General features: G+C 38.2%; 5 protein-coding genes across 6 annotated transcripts; 2 read left to right on the top strand and 3 right to left on the bottom strand.

The window, feature by feature from the left end:
* Positions 1 to 31: 31 nt before the first annotated feature.
* Positions 32 to 9,681, bottom strand: LOC105173583 (uncharacterized). Of its 2 annotated transcripts, none has more exons than XM_020693412.2 (9): positions 8,684 to 9,681; positions 7,798 to 7,986; positions 6,223 to 6,315; positions 5,922 to 6,104; positions 5,739 to 5,841; positions 5,459 to 5,644; positions 2,892 to 5,356; positions 1,716 to 2,302; positions 32 to 541 (listed from the first exon to the last, which is right to left on the bottom strand). In XM_020693412.2, exons 1-9 carry the CDS (start codon positions 8,909 to 8,911, stop codon positions 532 to 534), a joined length of 4,044 nt encoding a protein of 1,347 aa, XP_020549071.2. In that variant the 5' UTR covers positions 8,912 to 9,681; the 3' UTR covers positions 32 to 531. The 2 variants fall into 2 exon arrangements, with proteins under 2 accessions (XP_020549071.2, XP_011093679.2); XM_011095377.3 differs by having other exon boundaries at positions 1,716 to 2,305; positions 8,684 to 9,678.
* Positions 9,682 to 12,394: 2,713 nt separating this feature from the next.
* LOC105173573 (abscisic acid receptor PYL9) lies at positions 12,395 to 14,397 on the top strand. Its single transcript, XM_011095366.3, has 3 exons — positions 12,395 to 12,739; positions 13,326 to 13,541; positions 13,843 to 14,397. Exons 1-3 carry the CDS (start codon positions 12,641 to 12,643, stop codon positions 14,047 to 14,049), a joined length of 522 nt encoding a protein of 173 aa, XP_011093668.1. The 5' UTR covers positions 12,395 to 12,640; the 3' UTR covers positions 14,050 to 14,397.
* A 606-nt stretch (positions 14,398 to 15,003) lies between these two features.
* On the top strand, positions 15,004 to 16,899 carry LOC105173562 (zinc finger CCCH domain-containing protein 1). Its single transcript, XM_011095354.3, has 3 exons — positions 15,004 to 15,163; positions 15,490 to 16,325; positions 16,614 to 16,899. Exons 1-3 carry the CDS (start codon positions 15,106 to 15,108, stop codon positions 16,716 to 16,718), a joined length of 999 nt encoding a protein of 332 aa, XP_011093656.3. The 5' UTR covers positions 15,004 to 15,105; the 3' UTR covers positions 16,719 to 16,899.
* LOC105173555 (pentatricopeptide (PPR) repeat-containing protein) lies at positions 16,892 to 20,175 on the bottom strand. The gene has a single exon (XM_011095342.3). It carries the CDS (start codon positions 19,966 to 19,968, stop codon positions 17,185 to 17,187), a length of 2,784 nt encoding a protein of 927 aa, XP_011093644.2. The 5' UTR covers positions 19,969 to 20,175; the 3' UTR covers positions 16,892 to 17,184.
* Positions 20,176 to 23,562: 3,387 nt separating this feature from the next.
* Positions 23,563 to 25,608, bottom strand: WTF1 (Ubiquitin carboxyl-terminal hydrolase family protein). The gene has a single exon (XM_011095326.3). The coding sequence runs from the start codon at positions 25,415 to 25,417 to the stop codon at positions 23,837 to 23,839; it is 1,581 nt and encodes a 526-aa protein (XP_011093628.2). The 5' UTR covers positions 25,418 to 25,608; the 3' UTR covers positions 23,563 to 23,836.
* Positions 25,609 to 26,752: the final 1,144 nt, after the last annotated feature.

The following is a 26,752-nucleotide window of genomic DNA, read 5'->3' as shown; positions in this document are numbered from 1 at the left end:
CACTGTTAGGACCTGCACTAAGAAAGTCGCATAGCAAATGGCAATCAAAATTTATCTTTGCCATTCATATTTCTAAGTGTTAACATCCTGCCCAAGTGTAAGTTGAACCTAATACAAAGGGATTTTATAATCCAAAATCCTACCACCACTTATGGGGAACCAAAAAAAGAATTAGTAACTGAAACTCGTGATCTATTTCAATGAGATTACAATGTGTTAGGGCCTATGACAGGAAAAGGTCACTAAAGAGGCAAAAACCTGAGCAACTACTACTCCTTCCTTTGCCTCCCGGCTCCTCGAGTGGATGGAGGTCATATGTCGGCTAGCTAATCTACATACAAAAACTGTGCTAATTGATGACCACTGTGCAAAACTACAAGACAAACATACAATCCCAGCTGCATCATTAACCACTTGTCAAAGTTAGGGGAAACGAAATCTGCCATGACTTGAAAGTCTACAACTTTAGAAAGGAGAATATCATCCTCCTTCAACTGATTGTTCTCTAGGACCCCTGAGCTGGAATGATCATCAAACCCTCCTGTTAGAGAAAAGAAATTATAAGCATCAAGAAATGTTTTAAATAAAATTAGAAAGTTTTCCAGAAAAAGTGCCAAAAGATTGATGACAAGCCACAGTGAAAACCAACAATGTTCTGACAAAAGGCTAAGGAGCAGATGTTCATAGCAGTTATCACTTAATCACATCGCAATATTGTCATTCCAAGTAAAAAGAAAAGAAAGAATACGGAGTTATTTTTCACCATCCCTGGCAAGGGAGCTCCAACATGGTTAGACCTCACACCAGTTCTTTGAGGTGACATTTTCTCTTCCTGACAACTTTAGACGAGAAATGCCACTCAAGAGATTGGGGTGACATCGAATAATGATGTGTAGGAGCAGCAAGTCAACTGCCACGACTGGACCTCAGGTTAGGTACAGAAATGGCCTAAGCATTCAGATAAAGTCTCCTGAGCCCTAACAAGCTTGCAGACTTCTGCTAAAAGGGTGTAGCCAAAGCACATTACCACATTTGCCAGACCAAGGTATTTGCAAGCAATCTGGAGTACTAGCTGTAGGTGAGGAGTGGTCGGTTGGGATGGGGGGTATCCTCAAGGGGAGGGAGCCTGTCTTCAGCCCCTACTTTATTCCGTCCCATGAGAAATCACACTTCTCCCTCCTCTCTATCAATCTAACAAGAAAAGCCATCTAGGGTTATTTCTTTTGGAGCCAATTCCTAGCACACATCTCTTCGGCATATATAGGTCTCCTTATAGCTGGAGCAAAGCCACCAGTACACTAAGGCAGGGATTTATTCAGTATTCACACCACCAGGCACAAGATTGAGCAGCCCAGTACAAGTGATGTCAAGTGGCATTCCTCGTTTAGTTGTTTGCTTGACCCTTTTACAAAGTTATCTATAAGGGAAGCCACTGATGTAAAAATCAGTGAAGATAGTACAGTGCAAGGGATGATTCTCCTGCTTTCTTGTACATCAGTTTTTATAATGTAGTTTTGTTCTAGTGGCTAAGCACCATGTATTTTGGCAACCTAGTATTGCAATTGTAGCTTAACTAAACTTATTCTGGAAAGAACACATTAGCTGTCTTAGTTTTGTTCAGTTGTGATTCACTGAGTAAGCCTTTGGTATATACAGAATATCAATAATGAAGCCAGAAAAGGGACATGACAAGTTACTAATTCTATTACCGTTACCTCTGATGATGAGGGGAAGAGGGTCGATCTGGTGAAGAAAGGTGCCCATAGCTCCCATGAAGTCTATGTTCCTCAAAGGCCCCGGCTCGAATACCATCATTTAATTGTGATTGGTCATTTATACCTGAAAACCCGACTGGACCCAGAGAACCAAACTCCAATTGTTCATTACGAGAACCATAGGTGGCATTATGATCGAATGGGTACAGCATCATAACTGGCGGAACAGAAGGACCATTAGAAACTCCATTGTGATTTGTGGCTGCTAAAGGATACATGCTATATGCCACACTCTGAGGACCATTTTGACTAGAATTTGAGTGCAACTGGCCATTCTGAGATCGGGACGAAGAGAGTGAGTCGTGTCTGTATGAGTTCCACGAACGGTCAGATCGACTCTCACTATGAGTGAACCGATCCATTCTTGAGTTTGGTTTATCAGTTTGGCTGCGGCTGTGACTGCGTGCAGCAGCCCGTGATTTTGAATTAGCATTCCAGCTCCCCTCTCTGTCACTGAAGCTATCATTTCTGTCATGGTTATAGTTTCCCCTTCTGCTACCAGAGGAATGACGCTCCCTTACAGAAACCTTCTGAAGCAATGAAAAGGAAAAGGTTAAAATAACATAAAACATTGAAGGTGGCAAGGTGCTAAAAGCTAAATACCAGAAGCAGAAATTATCACTAAATTTAATCCAAATCCTGCTTATCCAACGTAAATAACAGCACTGAAGATTAAATCACTTAACAAGAAAAAGTGCAGTTAACTTACATCCACTAATCCAAGTAATAAGCTACACATATTTCATGGAGACGCTTCCCTTCATTAACTTAACTGTCAACTCCTACTTGTATTTCATATTGGTGATGTGTGACTACAGATTCTGATCAACTTCAGGCAAAGCAAGCTCAAATATGATGTTCTTTTGGACAAAAGCACCAGCAGTTTTACATAGATATGCTAAATACAACCTAGAGGCTAGAATAATTTCCACATAATCAACCTCTACACCTAACATAACCTATATGGAAATCAACAACCAAGCACTAGTTTTTTTTAGTTTATCATCAACTAGATAAACTAGTAAACACAATAACGAAATCGAGACAGATATTATTCTAAAGAACAAAAATATGCATGAAGCAAAAACTAAAGAATTAAGATAAGATGTAATTTACAGGATTAGGCAGGTAAGTTCCTGTCCCACTACGATATCTTGGGACATCATCCATGTAGCGTGTATACATATTAGGATGTCTACTGGAAACTGATGGGACGGGAGCAACAGGAACCAGATGGTGGCCATAACTCGTCATAAGTTGAGAGAATAGATTTGTATTGGTTGAAAGTGGTCTGCCAGGGTTATCATAAGGAAATCTGCCCTGAAGATAAACCGGTGGTACCATTACAGGTGAAGGATGCAGTAAAGGTCCTTGATACCGTGGATTTTGACAGAACCTTCCAAATTGTAAGTTTTGCCAATGGCTAGCAAAGTCACTATTAAGAATATCAGACTTCTGTTCTTCAGATGTCACAATACTGGTAGGGGCCCCTAAAGAACTTACGGGATTTACATCCTCTGACTGATCAAATTCCTTGGGACTAAAACTCATCCCACACTCACTGTTATCCAAGGTCTCATCACCTGCAAAATAGCCACTTGATGCATCCGAAGCACCAGGCTCAGGTGGAATATTATACACTGGAAGCATTGTTAAAAATGGGATTGGTGGCCCAGTTGGATAGAATGCAACTAGCCCAGAGTTATCATTCGTTCTCTGCCTCGCACCAGGGCCTAGGAACATTGGGGCCAAGGGGATCATTGGATCTGATCCACTAGTCTGAGCAACTTCAAAGCTAGGCATATGGTGCCTAGGGACCTGCAAAGGAGCAACTAAATCACACCCAGGGTGCATCTTGACGATTTCAGTACCCAGATTTAACAATGAACTCCAGTCCAGGTCGTCATCATCCGTGTCATCAGACACATGCTCAGACAGAATTTTGCCTTTCCCATGGCTGGCAGCAATATCCCCAGAAACTATTTTCTTTTCCCTTTTTTCTTTAGTAGTTTTAGGCGCCTTTATGGATGATGCATCCCAGGAGCTCTCCGAAGAAGTTCTACTTCTCAAAGAATTACCTTGAGTAGCTGATGAGAACCTTGAACTGGTTGACCTTTCTTCTGCATTAACCTCACTACTTCTAATATCCTGGATTGGAAAACGATCAATATTTTCCCTCACAGCACCACATTTTTCCCTCAGATGCTTCTGCTGAACTCTTGTAGCGCTGCTAGAGCCACTTACTCGAGATTGCGGAGGAACATATTTTAAACCAGAAGAAGATATTGGTGGTTTCTGATCAGATTGGAGCCTGTCAAAATTTCCATTCTCAGGGTCATAGCCGCCAGAGGAGCTGACATCTTGCTCCTGCCAGAAATCATGATCAGTTTCTCTGGTGTTCATATCCGATGGACCAAAGTTTTCATTGCTGCGCTCAACTGAATCTTCAGTTGGGTTCAGCCCAATGCCAGGGAAATAATGATTCAATTGGGGTGAAACTAAACCTTGAGGAAATTGCACATGTGAAAATGATGGATCCATCAGAGGAATATTTGTAGGAAAAATCCCCGGAATATTTCGTTGAGTGTATCCCATTGAAGCAAGAAAGGATGGCAGCATAGAGTAAGGTAGATGACCTGAAGTTAGATTGAATGGAACATGAACTTGACCATTGAACCCTTGAAGTGAAGCAGACGCCATCATGTTTACAATATCTTGCTCTTCCTGTTGCATCAACTGTGCTGCAGAGGAGGTTGGGAACTCTTCGCTCAAGGCATCTAAGCCCAAATCTCGGTGGTAGCTATTCGAAGTGTCAGCAGCATCATGACTTCTCTGGGATGGAACATGCCTCACAGATGAAGTATCTCCAACCGAAGGAGGACTGCTGTGGCTTACCAAGCTTTCTGGTCCGTTATACTTCTTCCTATTACTAGAATCCAGCCTAGAATAAGTAGCATGAGCATCAGCAGTTTCTGCTTGTCTGTTATGTTGTACTTGAGATGAGAATTCACTATAGGTATCAGTCAGTTCAGGACTGGAGCGTGTTCGGGCAAAAAGGAGACGTCCCTGGGTGTCATTCACCGGATGATCCTCTTTCAGATCTCTCTGAAACTTATCATTAAGTACAACCTGATTTGAGAAGGTATGTCCTCCAATTTGATCAGTGACCCGCAAACTGTTCACATTGAATTGGCTTTTTAAGCTGTGTGCGCTAGAAGCTGTAGACAGTTCACTTGTAATTGGCATCATTCTAGATGAAATTTTACCATGTTGAGAGGAAACACCACTGGTGCGAATACCCTCACCCTCCATCCCATGAGCAGAAGAGTTTTCTTTGACCTTTCTGCCACTTGTACAATTATCAGAATTCCCAAATTCATGAGGACTATCTGGAGTTGATAATCTCAAGCGCCATGACCAACGCCTGGGTGCATCAGGTCGATTACCACTTCCATGTCTTTCCCATGTATTCATAAAGAACTGATTAACTTCAAAAATCAAGTTGTCTTTTGGGCACTCAAGCAATCTTGCCAGTCGTTTGGCTCCAAAAGCAAATGCACTTCGTATTCGAAAAAAATTACCTGAGGAATTGAATATACATTTCCAAATGTTACAAGCTGCCCAACTTGCACCAGATAAAAGATAAAGATGCATGAATTTGGGAAGAATTCACCCAAGCTTACCTTTACTAACACTACGTCCAAGGTTGTTGTTTACACGTAAAGGATCAATTACGTTAAAATGTTTGGAGACAAATGGCTGTCCATTATTTTCCTGGCCACCAGGGAAAACAGCATACACAGAGCTACATGCATCAAGAAACAACTTGCTGAGTAGCAATTCTCCACTATCCTTCCGCGGAGGTTCCGCTGCAAAATCATGCAAATCAATTCCAGCAATCGAGGAACACACAAGTATTTATCTGTGCATTATATTAATCGAAAAGTTCCCAGAATTTAATACCGGTTACATCAGGTAGGGAACTAATGCGTACAGGTCCCCATAAGCTAACACAAAAATTGTCCCAGTCAAAATTGCTGAAGAACTCCAGAAAACGATATAGGACCTGCAAGCGTTACACAGTTATCAGATGAACGATCACATAACAAACAGTTTGGACACAGACAAACATAAGAATGAAGTCACCTCAAGTGGTCCATGAAACGAATTGTTGAACACATGAAAGATGTAAAGAACTAGAGTCTCCAGGGCATAAGTAGATATAAGTCCATGATGAGCACCCAATATACGACTTTCATAGTAGCACCATGCTTTGATCAATATAATACTACGCTTGAACAGATGATTCTGATTTATCAAATTATCAACCTATAAAACCAAACAATGTGGAAAGTATTAGTCAGACAATTTATTTATCTTAGGCATTCTTAAATATCACAAACACTTGTATTCAGAGAAATTTGTCAGTGAATATGAACCTACTCACCTCATCAAGGAAGCACAAAGTACATAAGCCACCAACTTGATTAAAAGATATGTCCACCACAATATTTTCCACAAGACATTTAATTATCTTCACCTGAAATTAAAAGATGACAACAACACCACAGAAGTTAAGTAACAGAAGGAAATAGCAAGACTAATGTAAAAGACTCATTGACAGGAAATCAGAAAATCATCCTAATATTGATGTCTAGAAATTCAATAACAAATAATTTGTAGGATGTCCACACCAACAACAACAAACAGAACAATAATTATTACAACAATCCATTACCACTAAAATTATTATTATGGCATGGCTCCAACTATCATTATACACTATACATAAAATAGGCTTCATGTTAAGGCCAAAATAGAAGTTCTCCTCATCACTGCTCACACTGAAAACTGCATCTCAGAGTGGGTGAAACATCACTAAGTGCCTTGAATGCTTCAGCTACCTAATATGACACCATGGATTCTTATCTTGCAAGCCAACACTCCAGCATGCATCTCATTAGAAGGACTGAACAGCTGTGCATGCCAGAACAATTATTTCCCAGAAAATTTCATTTCATATCCACCTCTATCCAGATTGAAGAGATAAGAGCAGGAGATTAACATAAAACCAAAATGGTGAAAGATCAATACTTAGGCCTACAGCAGAGATGCAAACAACACACTCTGCTCTGAAGTAAAGTAGAAACAAAAAGGACCGAAGAAAGAAGTGCCTTCCATCAGGCAACACCATTTTGTTAACTTGATAGGATTCATAAAATTGCAACACTTGACAAAGAGTTTCCACACATCCACTGGACAACTTTCAAACTAATTGGCATTCAACTTGGATATAATGCGCAAGAACGCCCTGTGGTGGAAAGCCAAAAATGAAGGCATATAGAAGAAATGCCTAATGTGGAATACTCAACTGAAAGCAACATATAAATGCAGTGTGCCTGAACCATGTACCAAAATAGTAATAATAAATGTTAACTGAACATATGTTTGGTCTCAGCAGAGAATGGCCGGTCAGTATTAAGCCTAATGTTTACATCGGAAACACAGACCAGGAGGATAATTTGGCATGAGAAGCTATAAACATAGCGGAAATCCTGGAAATACAAAACTTTCAGATATAACAAAATGGTGACAGAACCAAGCTGTTAGGAGTCAACTTGCTATAGAGGGAATACGATACATACAAAAGGTATAAGCTAAAATAGTGAAAATCAAACGGGATAAGGTCATAACCAGTCCTCATGCTAGCAGCCCTTTTTGGTAGTTCTATGAAGACAGAATGCTAATGTCCCAGGGACAAGCTCAAGAGTTGACCTGTGGAACTGATACCACTCACATGGATTTTGTTTACAAATCAAACCAGAATTGATGGCTGCTAAGAAACACCACTCGTCTAAAGCTGTGGGGATAAAAACAAAACCAAAAATTTGCGACAAGTAGATTGAATTTTTAAGGAACTAAATTAAACATATGAACACGGATATTCGTGCGATGCAAGATTTAGATTCCAAAATAGAAGGAAAAGTATAATAAGCAAACTTGGATTCTAAATAGGGCATACTTCTGCTTGAATATACTGAACCTCCTTCACATGAAATTCAGCATTTTCATTTTTCTCCTCACTCTCTAGCATATCTCGGACCTGATGAGCCCATGTATCGTTCAAACTCTGGTTGTGACTGAAAGCAGTCAAATCAATGTCTCCATCAGGTAGATAAGTCTTCAAGGGAACGGAACCAAATGTACAGACCTGCGGCAGTGGGCAAAGGATCAAACAAACCTTAAAAGGAGGTAGCAGTATGTCAATCTCTAAAACAAATCTAAGAACATTCTCAAGAAGGTATTTGTTGTAACAGAATCAACTGAATTCCATTCAATTGCACTTGAACATGCATGTTTAATCACCACTGAGTTTCATGAGATGCCAGTTAGTTCCATCCATTCAACAAGAATAGTATCGTTCACTATCTCAGGAAGCCACCCAGTAGAATCACAAATTTAATCAATCACCTTGGGCCCATTAGATACTGTATCCTAGTTTGGTGGTTTGTTTTCTTTATGATAGATCCACTTAGTAATCACAAATTCAATTTAAATTTCAGGGTCCCACACGATCTCCACAGGCTCCCTTGGTGGTGTTTCAGTTCTACAGCACATAAAGTGAAACACTATCAGCCAATATAATTACACCAACAAGACAAATTTCCAAGTTCGGCCAAGTTTTATACATTACACGCCAAAATCTGTATACAGGATTGAAGGCAGAACAAAATAAGTACGTACTGCATGCAAACAACATTAATAAGAGGCATTTATATCTTTACATAAACTCTAGCACCAAATCGACAGATAAGCAAAAAATATCAGCGAAATTATTTACAGCCATTCTAGCAGCAGTATTTGAGTTGCAAGACTATGAAAGAAAACTACATAATCATTCTAGCAACCTGGCAGGGGAAACACTTCATGATGAGCCGCTGCACATAATCTGCAACAGCATTCCTGCGCTCCTCAGACAGTTGGTTGGGCTGAATGCAGGAAATGAGTTCCGCAGTCCGCTCCTCTGCTTTCACCCATCGGTCTGTATCGAGGGTCCGCATAACAGAACCTGCCCCGGGCAAGAGCCCATTAGGCAATGGCGGTCCCGGCTCAACCCATCCCTCATTTTCTCCCATACACTAGTACCTTTTCCACACCCCAACTAAGACTACAAAAGAAGCAATATTTTTCTCTCTTTACTTGCTAAACTCAAACTAACAAGCCAACCTTTCTTCAAACCCACCCACAAAAGATGTAGTTTACAGCACAGGAATGCAAATTTCTTCCCCAAAATATAGTGCAGTGTGCATCCAAACCAAACCCTAATGAAGAGGAAGAGAAAGTGAAGAAAAGGCGGCAACTATATGACAGATATACTATATACTTGGGGAAAATACAAAAGATGGTATTCAGAACTAATTGTACGAAATTTCAATACCGAACTTCCTACTATCCACAAAAATATAAACTAAGAAACAACCCAACCAAAACAAAGACAGTTGATCAAGTAATCGAAAATAAAACCCTAATTGAAACCCGGTTTTAAGAGTTTCAGAAATATTCGCCGCAATGCCAACGAAAATCTGATAATAACATTCGATTTTTCTGCTTGGTACAAGAAGAAATATCGCAGAAAGAAAGTGTAAGATCGTCGTCAAATTACAGAACAGGGAGATGGAAGGGTAAGTTTATTAATCCATATTTCTGGTATGGAAGTTTTTGGGGATGAGTGTGTGAACTGTGTGCAGGAATTGGAATTGGAATTGGAATTGGATTATTATTTTCAGGGGAAGTTTTGAAACTTGTTTGACGCTTTAAGGAAATTTGATTTTGATTCTGAATGAAATGTGAGTGTGTGTGTGTGTATTTTGAGTGTGTGTGTGTGTATTTTGAGTGTGTGTGTGTGTAAAAGTAGGGGAACAAAATTGATGAAATGATGATGATGATGAAAATAAATGAAATTAATAATAGAAATAAATTTAAATTAGGTATTGTTGAGAAATCAAAATTTAAGTTATAATGTTTAATAAGATTTGAATTTGAGTTTATAAATAAACCCCTTTGGCGCATCAAATATAAGAAATATTTGTGGGAGTTGGTGGAGCCCTAAATGCTGGCTTTGCTTTGAGTTTGGGCCTATTTTATTCTCTTCTTTTCTTTTCTTAATTGATGAATAAAATGTTCATATTTGTGAAGAACAAAATGAAACTCACATCCAAATTATGAGTATTTGCTAATAGTAGTAATCAAGTTGACATGTCTTTTTCCTCACATATTCTTCTCCAAAACCAAGTTGAAACCCCTCATTCTTATCCACATTTGAAGATAAAAAGACTGATTCAACCTTGCACTACAATGACTTGAATGATCCACCCTTTTTTTGCTACAACAAAAACCCCAAATATTGCACTAACAACTCTTTCAAATTCTTGATTTTGCATCAACCCCACAAATATTCTATCAATCATTTGATAAAATTTCTACATTTTAGTTGCATTCTACGTATTGACAGCAATAATATTTTTATTTAAAAAAGTAGTTTCCAAGTATATCAAAACCAATAATGGGAAGAAGTTGTTACTATTCGGCATCCTGATGCAAAAATGTATAGTTATTGCAATTAAATACAAACTTTCTCAAATTAGCAAATATTCTCCTGGAACTTGTTTGGGCTTGGGCTTGGACTTATATACTACTCCATTGTTTTGGTCTGATCCAGCAAGCCCACGAATATAAATGAAAAAGGCCTCAAATTACTCTACCTTTTTGCAATTAAAATATGGGACGAGCCCACGTATTGGGTATGATATTTTAAATAAAATAAGAATTATATTAAAATTTACAATAGAAAACTCAATTAGGTGTCTCATTTGGTGGCGACTTTTTTGTCTGGCAAAGAGGGGGACAGCAATTTTTGTTTCATTTTACAAGTGAAGTTCATGAATTGGCCCTTTTTTGTGGACAGAACATCACTAGGACATAATCATAAATAAAGAAAAAAAGGAAAAAGGGAACATCACTAAGACATTCTTTATCTACATGAAACAAAACTGGGAATTTTCTTGTGACATGGTGACAAGTTTTCACGTGGCCTAAGACGTTGTTTGGATTGACAAATTGTGCATGTTCCTCAAAAATATAATTATTGATTCATCAACAGTTAAACTTTAAATTTTGTGTTGAAATTGGAGAGATATAAATACGTAATAAAATGTTATTTTTCTAGTACAATTTTTTATCAAGCTTTGGATCTTAATCTTGACCATTTAAGCGAGGAAATTGGAGAGTCTATTTTAAATAGTCGACTATATTAAAGTGTCAAAATTTTAATTTTGATACTTAAGTTAATTTCATGGAATTCAAATATTTATTTTTCTTTATTCTTATTAGATCGTCTTAACATCTTTCTAGACTGAGAGTGACAATTGATCCTTTTGAACTTATGAAAACTTATCTGAAATTATAAGAATCTTTCTTTTTGTTGTTTGTTCATACATAAAGTGCCAAGCGTCCCTTTGAATAGGTGTAATAGAGATTGCAATAATATATACAACCAATGAAAAGACAATTTAGGTCCCATGTTGCCCAAGAATTTGGAACTTGGCAATAAAGCAGTCTAGCTAGCACACTCAATGTCTATACTTGAGAATTTTTAATCTATAAAATTATAAGAATTTCTTTAAACAATCCGGAGGCTTTTTTAAGCTCAAACACCTTGAACCTCATTAATGTGTATTGCAATAATGAGTCTTTTTTTTTTTTTTTTTAATTTTACATATGAATTTGAGTGTTAAAATATTAAATTACATGTATATGTAATTGAAAGCATTGCTACATAATATCGATGTGATAATGTTGTAAAGTGTAACACATGTAAAATAATCAGGTCCAAAACGACTTGTATGCAATTTACTGCATTATTAAACTTTTGAAAGAAAAAAAGAAGAAAACACCTTTATTCTGATAATCTAAGCTCTTGATCTAGAGTAAGGTGACAAGTGTCCCATTTGAGTAGGAAGAATAAGTTTATTTTATAACATTTTACTTAGATATATATTAACCAAGGAAAAGACAATGCAAGTATCATAAGTTGGGCAAGAACATGAGACTTAGCTTTCATGACAAGACATGAATGTGTAATAGGCCAAATGACAAAAACTAGGGCCATAAGAGGGGCCGCCTAAGGACGTGAATTTCAACAAGTTGAGGTCTCATTTATGGTGTTTGGTTCCTTATCCTTAGCCTTTGTTGTACTATTTATTACACAACTTTTGTTCAAACTTTTTGCATAAATTAAGTTTAGGTAATATCTAACTAAATATATTACAAGTATAATTTGACTTTTCTATAGCTAATCTTGTAAGAAAACAAAATTGTTAAACTTTAATTTTAATTTGAATAAATATAATCCGACATTTTTGAAAAGTCCGAGACATTCTAAGAATGAGCCAATGAAATGAATGAATGTTATCCAAAATGAAAAAATAGGAAAAGTGGAGTTAGATGGGGGTGGGTAATGGAAATTGATGGGATGGTGGGGTGACAAAGACATTCATCCTAAGCCTTCACCGTACATTTCTTGTGCTTTTGCGACTACAACTGTTAAAAAGTTCACACCTTTTCAATTTTTACAGGCATATTCGGTCAGACTCATCAAGAATGTCCGAGGGTGGTTCACACACAAACTGCATTTGCGCCCCACTTCTTGATAGACCCGCCCGCAACTCAGAGCTGTAGCTGCTGGATTTTAATTTAAGCTTCGCCAGCCACACAAAACAGAGAGAAGCACAACTACTTCTTGATTCTGATCTGGGTTTTTGGTCTTCATCGACATCTCCGTTCCGTAGTTTTCTTGTGAAGGAAAAATGGAGGCGCAGAATATGCGCAGACACCACAGGCACCAGGCCAGTGAGCGCCAGTGCTCTTCTACCGTTGTGAAGCACATCAAAGCTCCTGTTGATATTGTAATCTCGCAACCTCTCACTACATGTGTGTGTGTGTGTGTGTTGGTTGACTGTGAATTTGATAGAAATCCTTCTTTTTTCACTGGGATTTTCAGTTGTGATTTCCCAAGGCTTTGGGGTTAAATTCAATTTCTTGGACAGCAGAATTGGTTTTTTTCAGATTTGATTTCGCCTTTAAACGCTGCGATGACAAAATTGATTTTGATTTCTCGTTTATATGTGGCATTTGAGGTGTAGTTTTGAATGTCTGGTGAATTGAATCAGCTCTGTTTGCTTTATTTTCATAAAGCTCAAATCTCGTGGAGAGATCCCTGTTGGTGTTTATCTGTTCAATAATCCAAGACAGAGCCTAGATTTGCTTGCTTTGTTAATTAATCAATCGAGACTGGGAATTTGGTGGCTGAGATTCAGTGAAGGAGAAGTAAAGGGGGAAATGTTATGCCTATTTACTAATAATATTTCTTACTATCAACTCTTGTATTTTTCTCCATGCACAATTGGGAAGCTAAAAATTATATAATAACGTGTCTTGAATCGGATTCAGATTAAATTCGAAATTCAAGTTTTAGTTTTCTGCATTGTGCAGGTTTGGTCACTGGTGAGAAGGTTCGATCAGCCACAGAAGTACAAGCCCTTCATTAGCCGGTGCACTGTGCAGGGTGATCTGAAGATTGGGAGTGTTAGAGAAGTTAATGTGAAGTCGGGACTTCCCGCCACGACCAGCACTGAGAGGCTGGAACTGCTTGATGACCAGAAACATATTCTTGGTGTCAAATTTGTTGGTGGTGATCACAGGCTAAAGGTAGCATCTTGTTTTGTATTTTGGTATATAGTGTTTATTATTTTGAGCTATGTTCACTCATTTTTACCTGTGGATTAATAATTTCAACGGCAGCTTGAACGCTGATTTCTGTAACTTTCTAAACTATATTTGATCATGTTCTATGTTTGTGCTCATTGTCTAGAGTTAGAAAACAATTTTTCACATATGCGGTCGGACGATGTTGGTTTTACGAGCACTAAGATTGGCTAACTTCTTCCTTCTCTAGTGCATGTTACTATAGCTAAATGTTAAACCCAAATGCTGTTCTGTCATGTTGCAGAATTACTCATCGATAATCACTGTCCATCCAGAGATAATAGACGGGAGGCCAGGAACGCTGGTTGTCGAATCATTTGTGGTGGACGTGCCTGATGGGAATACTGAAGAGGAGACATGCTACTTTGTGAATGCTCTGATCAACTGCAACCTCAAGTCTCTGGCTGATGTCTCAGAACGAATGGCAATGCATGTTCCGGTTGTCGTTTGAGCAGTTGTAATGAGAAAAGGTTTCAAGAAAATTCTGGTCCCTTCATTGGCTTTAAACTATTGTGTGGTATTTGCTGTATGTGCGCGCTAGTCCTGGGAGGCTGGGACCCAAAGAGTGTCTGCCTCTGCTCTTATGATGCACCCGGTTTTCATTACATTGGAAGGTGTAAGTTAGTAGAACAAGAATGTAGGGGATGTAAGAACCTATGAGAGCACTTGTTGCTCCTTAGAAGGCTATATGTATGTTTGGTGTAAGTAGTTTAGGCGATACTTTTTCTAATTACATTTTCGTTCATTGTTCATAACGACGCTTCAAGCTCGACTCATGTTATGTAATATGTTTTGGCCACGATTTTTTCCACTTGGATGGACCTTCTATAGGCCACCTACTTTGCTGACAAGCAGCATATTGTGACTTGTGAGGGTGATACTAAATCCAGCTTATTGCATTAGATAATATATATGCCTAGACTCTAATATACAAGGAAAAAATACTTTCAATTCTAATAATATATATATATAGTTTTGAAATTTAATACTAGTATACTACATTTTAAATCTTTCTCTTATGCTCTTGTATTTAAGTCTTAATTTTCGAAACAAAAATTATATGTATTTTTATTGGGTATAAATTGATTTAACACGTTTAATATAAAACATAATCTCATAACTAATCCAAACATAATTATATTTTTATAAGAAAATCTATTCCTTAAAATTTGAAAATAAAAACATAAAGAAATAGGGTGGTGGCAGTGGTGACATATTGCTCAAGTTCACTGAATAAATAAAAAGGAAAAAATGGAACTACTTTCCTTTTGTTTTGGTTTATTTAATAAAAATTAATATTTTTAAGTGAATAATATATAGTTTAAGAAGAAGTGGGCCAATTTACTTTTAAAAATAAACAGAAACGCAAGAAGCCCATATATCTTTGGTATAAAAGATGGCCTGGCCCATCTATGAGAGGAGAAGAAAAGAGAAGAGGCGAGCCAGAGTGAAGGAGAGTACGAAGAGGGGCGAAGAAGACCAGAAAAAGAATTCAAAAGACGCGGCGATGCAGGGAGACGAAGCAGATGGAGGTGGCGCCGCCGCCACTGATGACGCCGTGACTGGTATGTGTTGATATTTTAGCTCCAGCACCCAATTAGGGTTTCTTCAGAAAGGAGAGAATTAATATTTGGGGGTTGCTCTACTGAATAGTATTTTTATTTTGTTGAATGTTCATGCAAACTGATTAATTACAAAAAGTTTAAGCTGAAAATTTGCATCTGTTTCCAAGTCAAAGCACTCTCTTTTTTCTGGTTCCTGTGATTCTTGTGAAATTCTGTGAGTGAATGTTATGGTTGGCATCGTTGTCAATATTTGTTATATGCGTTATTTCTCACATTTATTGCTCCATTTCATTTTGAGTTTACACAGTGAACTGTTTTATTTCCAGTCTGCAATTTCTTCAGGAAACCATCAAAGGCCAAGAACATTAGGAAACGAACTGCTTTAGAAGAGGGAGAGGGTGATGATGAAGATTCTAAAGTCGAGAGTTCGGTGGTGTACAATAAGAAGAAGCTAGCAGCAGCTGACAACAAGCTACACTTTTCTAGTGGGCCGTTGAAGCATTCTAAAGAGGCTGAAGTGGAGAAACCAAAAGCTTCAGTTTTTGAATATGAGTCTTCCAAAGAAATTCAGGTTCATAATGATAGTAGAGCCACAGCCACTTTGGAAACAGAGACTGAGTTCTCAAGAGATGCTCGGGCTATCAGAGAAAGAGTTCTCAAGCAAGCTGAAGAGGCTTTGAAAGGGAAGAAGAAGAGTGACGGTGAGGACAAGTTATATAAAGGGTTACACGGGTATACTGATTACAAAGCTGGGTTCCGGAGAGAGCAAACTGTTGCCAGTGAGAAAGCTGGTGGATCCCATGGACCACTGAGAGCTTCTGCCCATATAAGAGTCTCTGCGAGGTTTGACTATCAGCCAGACATTTGCAAAGATTATAAAGAGACTGGTTATTGTGGCTATGGTGATTCGTGCAAGTTTATGCATGATCGTGGTGATTACAAGTCAGGTTGGCAGCTTGAGAAGGAGTGGGAGGAAAAAGAGAAGGCACGGGCAAAAAGAATGGCTATGGGACTGAAGGAGGATGATGATGAGAGGGGCTCTGAGTCGAGTGATGAAGATGATGATTCACTACCATTTGCATGTTTCATTTGTAGGGAACCTTTTGTAGATCCTGTTGTGACGAAGTGCAAACACTATTTCTGCGAGCATTGTGCATTGAAGGTACTGCTATTTCATCTGTTTTTGTTTGCATAGTCATGTCCACGATATTCTTCATAGGGTTGAAAATGAGGCATTATCTGGGGAAATTTTCCCTGCTACTGAATCTTTACTCTTGCCAAGCAGTGGCCTAAGTATCATATCCTTTTCTTGTCCAACTTCTGCTTCATATCCATGTGTGCATTCCTTATGTTGAAAACAGCGTGAACATATGCAAAAACAGACTACAAACCCGCTCCTAACATATTTGTTTCTTGCTAATAATGGTCTTGTCTTTGTTTTGGTTCACAGCATCATGCAAGAAACAAGAAGTGCTTTGTGTGCAATCAGCCAACGAATGGGATATTCAATACAGCCTTTGAGATACGCAAAAGAATGGCTGCTGAAAGAAAATAACGGGTCAAATGTATACCACAAGAACCATGTCTTGGAGAGTCTGTTTGTTTTATCTTTTCGATGTAATCTCTTTGTTAGTACTAATTTTCTTTTTTGACACGAGCGTTGTATTTTTGATTGCTCATTGTTTCATATGAAAGAACCGTAAAAGTTCTACTCCTGATGCAAATGTCTTTGTTGAGTTTGGGACTCTCTCTTTTCACGTTCTTTCATTCAAGCATTGTGTCATCCAATGTATTAAGCAGTGTTACAAAAGCTGGCTGAAATGGATACAAAGCAGAATCAAATTGCAGATGGGGAGCCAGTTCAGATATTCTGTTCTCATCTATTGTTTCGTTGTTGTTGAAACTATATCTAACCTATTACTTCACAGTGGCTTCATTATATACATCCTTCGGAAAACTATTCAGAGTTTATTGATACCTTGGTGATTAAAGCGTGCCTGCAAAGTGCAGAACAGGCTTCATTACCAAAAATCTCTGCAGGAACACTTGCCTTCTATAAAATGATGAAAACGAACACCATCTTTGATGATGATCTGCCGCTTTCTAGCCATGGAAATGTATTTTGCAAATGTATGACAATCTGCACAGATTCTTGTACTCTTAATCACCCTTATTGGGGTATTGGTTTTTGTCTTAATCAGCCCATATGTAATTGCTCTTTTTTCTGTATGTGAAAGCAGGGCCTTCTCCTTCTCCTCCTCATCCATGTCCTGGTATACACATTTAGTATCCGGTACATATCCCATCTTGTTGATCTCAGATATGAGTTGATATAGTTCAAAATAGATTTCACCATCTTGATGGTGGTTACCCACTGCAGAAAATACATGAACGGTCTTCTCGATTTCTATCCAGCTCCCAACATGTCCTACTTTCACCAACCTATGAGCCATCAAATCTTTGACCTTCTCCACATCATCCCATCTCTTAGAAGCTGCATACATGTTCATCATCAAGACATAGTTAGCAGGATTATGTGGTTCTAACTTGAAAAGTTCTTTGGCAGCAATCTCTCCCAGCTTGATGTTACCATGGACTCGACACGATCCAAGAATCGCACCCCAGACTGTTACATCAGGCTCTATAGGCATTTGCTTGATGAAATCCCAAGCTTCGTCAAGATATCCAGCTCTTCCAAGAAGATCGACCATACAAGAATAGTGTTCGATGGTCGGAGTAATCACATATTCCATCTGCATACTGTCAAAATATTCCCACCCTTCATCGATTAAACCAGAATGTTTGCACCCTGAGAGGAGAGCTGTCATGGTAATAGCATCTGGTTGAAGTTTCTCTTCTTGCATTCTTTGAAACAGAGAGATACCCTCCTTCCCGTAGCCATATATAGAAAACCCCATTATCATGGAGTTCCAACAAGCTAATGTCTTGTTCTGGGCCTTGTGAAAAACTTTATATGCACTTTCTAAATCACCACACTTACTGTACATGTCTACAAGTGCTGTGCAGACAAATGCATCTTCTGTGTAACCATTTCTGATACTGAGGCAGTGCGCCTCTTTTCCTTTGTGCAACAAAGACAAGCCTGCAGAAGCTCTTAGTAAGCTCGCAATCGTAGCTGAGTTCGGCTTGATACCTTGTTTCTGCATTTGGTAGCAAAAATCGAGTGCATTTTTGTAGTGTCCACTCTGTGAACTGCCGGATATAAGGGCGGTCCATGAGACCACATTGGGAGTCAAGCCTGAGTTCTTAATTTGCCTAATCATGGCTAAGGCTTCATTAATTTTTCCTGCCATTGAATAACCAGATACCATGCTGTTGTATGTAACTAGATCAGGATTAACTCCCTCTCTCTTCATTTGGTTCAGAAGGCTCATAGCTTCTACAAAATTGCCCTTGAAGGAATACCCAGAAATCATTGTGTTCCAAGCAAAGATGTTTCTGTCCTTCATACCATCAAAAACAGCTCGAGCACTGTTTAAGTCATTATTCTTCACATACATGTCTAGCAATGAAGTCCCCACATGTAGATCAGAATCAAGCCCATTTCTTACAACATAGCAATGAGTTGACTTCCCAAGATTTAGGTAACACAATTCACTTACTGCTTGAAGTACAGTGGTAATAGATCTGGAGTTTGGCTCAAAACCAGCAATTTGCATATTCTGCAATATCATCAGTACTTCTTGGTATAATCCATGATGGAGATGGCCTGAGAGAAGGCTATTCCAAGTCACTATATCTGGTTTCATATTAGAAGCTTCCATTTCATGCAATATTTCCGATGCATCTTTCATATAACCAAGTGCCATATAACCAGAGACTACCGAGTTCCATGTAGACAGGTTTCGGGTTTCCATCAGACCAAAAACTGTTGTAGCAAGTTCAAGCTTGCCATTTTTGAAGTACATATTGATAAGTGAATTGCATATCAGTAAATTGGATTCCATTGCATTTCGCAGGATATAACCGTGTATCTGCTTTCCCCCATCAAGAGCTTTAAGTTTCCCACAAGCTTGTAGAACTTTAGCAATAGTGAAGCTATTATTAGCCTCCACAGGCAAAAGTTGCATTTGGCGAAAAATTTCTAGACCCTGAAACCATTTCTCTTTCCTCAAAGCTACCAAAAAAGCTTCATTCAACAACAAAGAACTATGATCTGAAGTTTCATCAAACGCCTCATTAGCAGTATCTAAACCCCAACACCTCCCGTAGAAGTTCATCAATGCACATTTTGCAAACACATCCAGATCAAAGCCTCTTTTGATTAAACAAACATGAATTGCCAAACCTAACCATGAAACTCTTAAATTTGCACAGAGTTTGAGAACTATGGCAAGAGCTTCACTGCCAAAGGTCACTCCCATATTGTGCAATTGAACGATAACTTTAAGAACTTCATGAGGGTCTCCACCAAAATTTCTGAAATCCTCCAAGAAAGAGTTCCAGGGCGAATAGTTTTGTGCATAGCCCACAAAGAAAACCATCGCAGCTGATTCAAAATCGCCGGATTCCAAGTAAGATGTGATCAAAGATTGCACCTTTACATCTGAATCTTTCTTCTTGGCCATTTTTATGATCTGGGCATGGCTTGCTTTGACTAAACTAGCTGGATTAAACTTGCTAAATGAAGAAATGCTCGACAAAGATTCAGAGGACGGAGGCTCGAGAGAATCACGACGTGAAGCTTCAACAGCGGTCTCTGCAACAGTTAGCAGACTAAATTTTGTGGCGAAGTTTCTTTGTGGGCTGAAGACTAAATGGTGCAGAGGACTGATGGCTTCCATTTAGGCCCAAGATTTTCCTTTACGGGGAATAAGTTAAGGTGCCTGTGTCGTCAAACATGTCGTAAAAAGAGATTTGGAGGTTCATCAGCAGTAACTTGCTGAAAAATGAAAGGAGGAAAGCAAAGGAAAAATGTCTGGTAAGGTAGCTTTTCAGTGGATAAGGTTATCCACTGAGGATAAAAGGAGATCAAAGTTGCAATGACACGAACCGAGCCAAAGAATTACAGTCAATACTTCTCTACGACAATCAATCATAAAGCAAAGACTTGTATTGCGTCAAGTTTTATCCTTATTGATTATGTATCATAGTTGTCTTCATTATTCATTACCCATCAGCTATGATATGTAACATCACTGAACAAATGAGAAATGCCATGTTCTCCTAGAGGCCAATCATTGTTAAGAGGAAACTGTATGCTGTTTTGTCTGGCCATTGGATCAGGCATGAAGATAGTATATTATGCACAATTTGAAAGCAGCCTAAGAAATGAAAAAATTGACAACTAGAATAAAGGTCCAGCCTTCTGTACAGGCACAAGATAATGAAGAAAACAAGAAAAGTTATTAGCTGAGACAAAGCTACTGGTATAAGCAACCAGTTCTGAGTTCAAAGATTGTTTGCAACATTATATAAGCTATGCAATTGTCTGAAAATTCCGGAATCCTTGCCCCAGCCGTGGTTCATATATTTATAACCTAGCTAGTTTAAACTGTCTGCTTGTCTTCTCAGCAACTCATCTGAAAGCGTATTTGACGACTGCCCCTGATCTGTGTGACAAGTCTTCGATGTGGGTTAACTTCTAGATGATTCAACATATTCAGTGAGCATCAGTAGATAATCCATAAAGGAGCCTTGTGAAGAAGATTGATCCATTATATTGAATTTGTACCGCACAACTTTTTCCTGCACAGCAAAAGGAAACAGGTTACTAGATCTTTCAACTGGAATAGATTAACAACTAAAAGAGTGGATCAGAAAAGATACAATAAGCTACAAACTTTTCCAAATAAGTGAAGTATAAGTTTTAGCATTCTTTAATAGGCATCGTTTCATCCCTTCAAGTTTCGATAGGCACTTCCTGTATACCTCTCGACATGTACATGTTTCCCTATCGTCATATTTTTTCTTTTTGGCATCAATCTTGCAAAAGATTGGCACTCAATAAATGCCTGAAGTTCACATTTATCTATGAACAATAGCCAATTTATGATAAAGGAGATTAATAGGCATCCTGGAAAGATCTAAAAGATAGGGACACAAATTAGACTATGGCAGAGATGCCAGAGAAAAACCATGACTGATTTTGTTCCCTCTCCCCAAAGGCTTCAGGCTTTTGCACAATCTAGAGATGCTGTACCAGAAACCTTTAAGGGAGAGAGAACAAAAGCTTTCTTGGTGAAGAACATATATATTACTTCTGTGAGCAAAAGCCATAGTTTGTTATTTCTCCCCAAAGGCCTCCTAGCTAACCATGCTTCATATATGACATTTCTGCGTACCATCTTTTTGGTCGATTGTGCTAACAGTACAGCATGCTAGAAGCCCTTGAGGGAGAATAACAATCAATGCTTTGAAATGTTTTATCTAATGACTAAGAGAAAGCTATGGAGCTCTTTCTGGTTTAATCATTTTGCAATGAGGTAAAACCTATTTATAGCCAAAAGTCGAGAGAAACAATGGGGTGGGGCCTATATATCTTTGGCACTTGACATGAATGGCCTAATCGGATTCTTTGGATTCATGATAGAGTTCACAATCTGAACAGAGAAGATATGCCCTCAAACACAGAAGTCAACCCTCCTAAACTAAGAATAAAGCATCAGGCATTTCAGATAATAAATTATTTGTCACATTTGATTCCTTTCTACACCTGTATCACTTCATCTTCTTGTATCAGTGAGAAACATCTCAATCTGCAGATTGAAACCTGCATGTAAATATATATGCCATCTCATAAGTTGGGAATTTCTCATGTTCGTGGATAATCATGGTCAAGCATGCATGCCTACCAACAAAGTTTCGGGCTTCAAAGCTCAAAGGTCACTGTGAAAAACTTCAGTGATGGCCGCGTCTCATACTTCTGCCTTTTGCTGAAAGCTACTGATGTGTTAAACAATACAGCGGATAATTAGGAGCTGGTGACATGCAAAATTTAAAAAAGATGACCACTCGAAAACCCATCATATCAAAGTAAATACTAGTGGTATAATATACTGTAAGATAAGACTTCTTTGTAGGTAAATCTTTCTACCTAATAACACGAATTGGAATGTCTTATCTGCATGAAACCCACTTCAATTCAGACAATAAACGCCTCTTGACACTGTTATAGTTGACAAGAAAAATAAGTTGGTGATTTTCTCTGCATGGAATCCTGGCTTTTTAGAGATCTTGAGGCCCACCCACTTTTATGACAAATAAATTATAGCACCGCTGAAGAGATTTTGTTATTTACCAGTGACATATGGCACATAATATGATATTTTATAAATAGTTCATCTTTTTTCCTTGGAAGTATGTACCTATCTCCTTTCACAAGAATCCCATTAAACTTTAACAAAAGAACAAATTCGCTGTGCCAAAATAGGCTATCTCATCAATTTATTATTGGATCCGTACACACTGATGGAAGGAGCAAACAGAAAAACAAAGAGAACAGGGTGGATGAAAGAAAAAAGAACTTTACTAAAGTAGCTTGCATAATAGTAATTTATGTTGAGCAAAGAAAAATCAAAACTTTGTTGGTTTCAGCTCCTCCCCATTTGAATTTACTAACGAAGGTATACACTGTTGCTAAAGATATTGTGAATTATTGGTGCCACATGTACATACAATATCAAATTAACATTGCCAATCTTTTCCTGGAATGAGTGCTTCCATCTCCTTTTGGCAATAAAGCACATAAAGTTAGCAACAGAAGGAGTACATCACCAGCCACCAGGACAGGATTGCTTATTGGTTTGTGAAAAGTTTAATATACATACGCCATGATAAGAGGAGCAAGGGACAATGATAGTAAGAACCGTATTTAGCTTGCAATTGTCTACTAGAATTACAAAATGGTGCATATTGAGACCGTGATATGAGTCCAATCAATGAGGAGAAAGATCTTAAATAAATTACATACAGGGAAAAAAAATGCAAGACCTCTATCTAGAGTATCAGTCCTTGTTCCGCAGTCCAATCAGTTCTCTACAGGAATATATGTTGCATTGTGATTCAAGTTAGCATGAATCTTTCAGAAACTTCCCTGTCATCCATCTTGATAACAGTTTGCCCTTTCAAGGGTTTCCAAGGGCATTTATCGCATCCATATCCTCAAGATTAATGAAATTCCACTAACAATACCCTTTTCATCTTCTTTAAAGAAAAGTGCTAACCATATCTCTACAGTAGGAGGCAACTTTTGCCCCATTAATTAGTACATGGAGAATAATGAAGTGAACATCTTACTTTAGAAATTCAAACAAATTATCGAAGAGAAATATGGTGTGCTGAACAATGTGAGAATAGAACCTAGATAAGGGGAAAACATCCAACAGGCAAGCACAATAGATTTCTTTAAATTTTGAAGAGCTATGACATTCAAGATGTATCATAAGGATAAAATTTTTATATAGTAACACATCAAATAAACAAGCTGATACAAGGAAGCTAGAACTAAAACAAGCAAGTACTATGTATCTATTACTAAGTAGCACCTTAGATGTAAAACACGATCAGTAACTAAGATGTCTTGAGAAATACCGGAGCTCCTGATCCTGACCAAGAACATTGACCCTTTCACAGTAATAAATGTGTCTCGAATGGCACATACTATCCCTTGATATGAAAATTTTTATATTTGGGAATATAAAATCTTTTAGTCTACCAGCGTTCTCTTGGCCGGCCATCCGGGAAGACAGGAGCCAGAACTTTTTCTTCATTCTTCGTTGAGCCATTAACATGCTCAGATGATCTACTCAGTTCTAAACTAGGCAATGCGTCATCTTCATCACCGAAGTCCGGAGGCACATCATCATCATCATCATTGTCCCATTCATCCTCAAAATCTTCATCATCATCATCATCATATTCATCACTTCCTAAATTTTCAATGTCCGACCACTCATCTTCCTCATCTTCACCAGATCTATCCTCTGTTTCTTTTCCTTCCGCTTCATCGGACTCACTCCTCCGAGCGTTTCTCCTGGGGAATCTTGGAACATTCACAAGCGCGCGAAGCTTCTCCTTAATGAGCAACATCCTGTCTTTCTCTATCAATTGAGAATCTTGATATGCTTCGCGGAGGAAAACCGAGTCTCTATCCCCCTTCAGAGATACGTAGAACATATCCGGATGCCTTATCAACATCCCCCTGAGCTGTTGAGAGAATCTAAATTCCTCCCGGAAATGGGTTAGATGATCTACAAGTGTTCTCTTCTCAAGCGTGAGGCTCAAGATCTCATGCACAACACCACAAGCATGCTTTTCTTTCTCTGGAGTACCAGATCTCAACTCTGAAAAATCAGAATATGGTGAAATATAAGGCATATCTCTGAATTGACAAATCCTTCTCATCTCACCTTTAGAAAGATTAAGTCCTTTGGGTAGCTTGACTCTATTGAACCTCGGAGTCCGATCAATAATTAAATCTCTCTCTTCCAGCTCTCGTTCCCTATTCTCCTCTTCTGCAAGCTCTGCTGCGGACACTGCAAGCTCAGGATCCCAATGAGTCAATTCCAGTGCTGGCCCTAGCCCAGTTGCAACAACCTTGAAATACTGTGGGTAACGATGACAAATAGTATCACGAAATTCCAAAGGAAGCCCTAAATCACTCCTCAAATGGGCAATCTTCTCCAAAAGAATCCTCTTATCAATCGACATCATTAACAATTTCCTCAACTTAACAACCAACAAATCCTCCATTTCATTCCTAATCTTCATCTCCTCAAGGTAAAGCCTCTCCGCCTCAGGGGTTAACTTGAACCTAAGCGAATAAACCCCTTCTTCCACAATCTCAAACACAGCAGGAAATTTCCTCAACAAAGCAATAAACCGCCTCCTTTTCTGTAGTCCCAAGGCTTTTCTAAACCGTCCCAGATCCCGAAGGGGCATAATCCTATCCGGCTGGCTCATCAAAATCTTCCTAATCTTCAAAACCAATTTGAGCTTCTTATCCCTCTGAATCACATTATCCAAGGGAAGTTCCTTCCTCCTCTTCACAGGACCAGCTCTTACAACAGGAAAATGAGTCCTCAAATTTGCGTAACAATCATTATTTTCTCGGAAGACTAAATTTTGACCCAAAAATGAAGTCTTTTTCAACTTTTCACAGGACAACAAGAAAGGGAAACCTAAACAAGACTTGGGTTTTTGAAGCAATGATGAATTACAGGAGAGGAAGAATGGAAGAGCGCTAACCGATGGTGAAGCTTTATGCGATGAAATTAAGAATTTTGGTTCCATAATTAATCTTGAACTCTTGGCGAAAATCACATGAAAAGTATATCATAATACATCAGAATTCACATTACAACTGATATGCCTATGATCATAAGAAGGGAAAATGGGATTCAAGGAATAACTGACCTTGAGTGCTTAACTAGGGTTTATCAGCAAAAACCCTCTCTGCAGATATTTCTCCTTTCCATTTTATCCTCTTCTTCAAGAATTAGATAGGTGGATTGGTGAAATTTGCTATTTTGCCCCCATGCTTTGTCAAAAATCCAAAAATACCTCATTATTATTTAATATGGTTACTTTTTTAGCTTTATCAACAAAAATATATGGGGGTAAATTTGCAAGAAAAAAGAATTGAAGTGGAAAGTGAATGACAGTATGGGCTCACAATTAGAGCCCAATGAAATCGGCCAATTGCTAACCGGAGCCCAATGAGATTGGCCCACAACTACCATCTCTTGTCAGGAAGTTTAGAATCAAATTCGGAACATGAAAAATTGTTTAGTCCAATTATTTTTTAATCATATTAAATGAATTATATTTACATGATACTTTTATATACACTAAATCATTGATTTAAATTTAATTAAATTTAATTTCTCATTTAACGTAACACTACCCGCTCCAAAAAATTTTATGAAGATTTTTTTGATATTTTCTCAACCACATGATCATAATAAAAACATAAAAAAATCGATCTACAACTAAACCAACATCAGGATCATCGACAAGTGGCGATCATAATAGAAGCACAAAAGAGCCTATCTACAACTAAGCCGGCATCAAGATCATCCATTACGACCTATGGGGCGCAACAACTGGTGAGGTCATATGCACTGTGTTTGCTTTCATTTTTAGCCAAACTAAGAGAAAGACGGAAATAAAGAATATGTTTAAGTTGAATTGAATCGATTGTTTTTATGTATTTTACTTATTTTTGAGTTGTTTTGCAGTTTTGTCCCAATTTACATTATTCTTTCCTTTCCTTTCAGTTTGCAAGCCTAATCGAAATTATGGAATTAAAGGCAATTTGGTCCTCTACTTACACCCATTTTTCATTTTAGTCATTTAATTTTTTAGAGTTGCAAAATAATTTTATATTTTTTTTGATTGCTAAATTTTAATTCTCTATTCGCTAAAATTTTACTCAAATTGGACGTGGAGCCCACACGGTTTTGGGTGTCCAGGTGGGGGTTTGGAGGGTGCAAAGTTGCTTATGCTAAACTGGGAGATGATGCTAATGCCCTATTGCTTGATATAAGAACAGCTATGGAAGTAAAGCAAATGGGGAACCTGGAGTTGGAATAGCACAATGCCGTTGTGTGTACATTTTTGTCTTAG

The sequence above is a fragment of the Sesamum indicum genome, linkage group LG1 (assembly GCF_026168435.1).
Source record: "Sesamum indicum cultivar Baizhima isolate 11 linkage group LG1, ASM2616843v1, whole genome shotgun sequence".
Taxonomy (NCBI): Eukaryota; Viridiplantae; Streptophyta; class Magnoliopsida; order Lamiales; family Pedaliaceae; genus Sesamum; species Sesamum indicum.
This window is presented reverse-complemented; position numbering and strand designations above follow the sequence as displayed.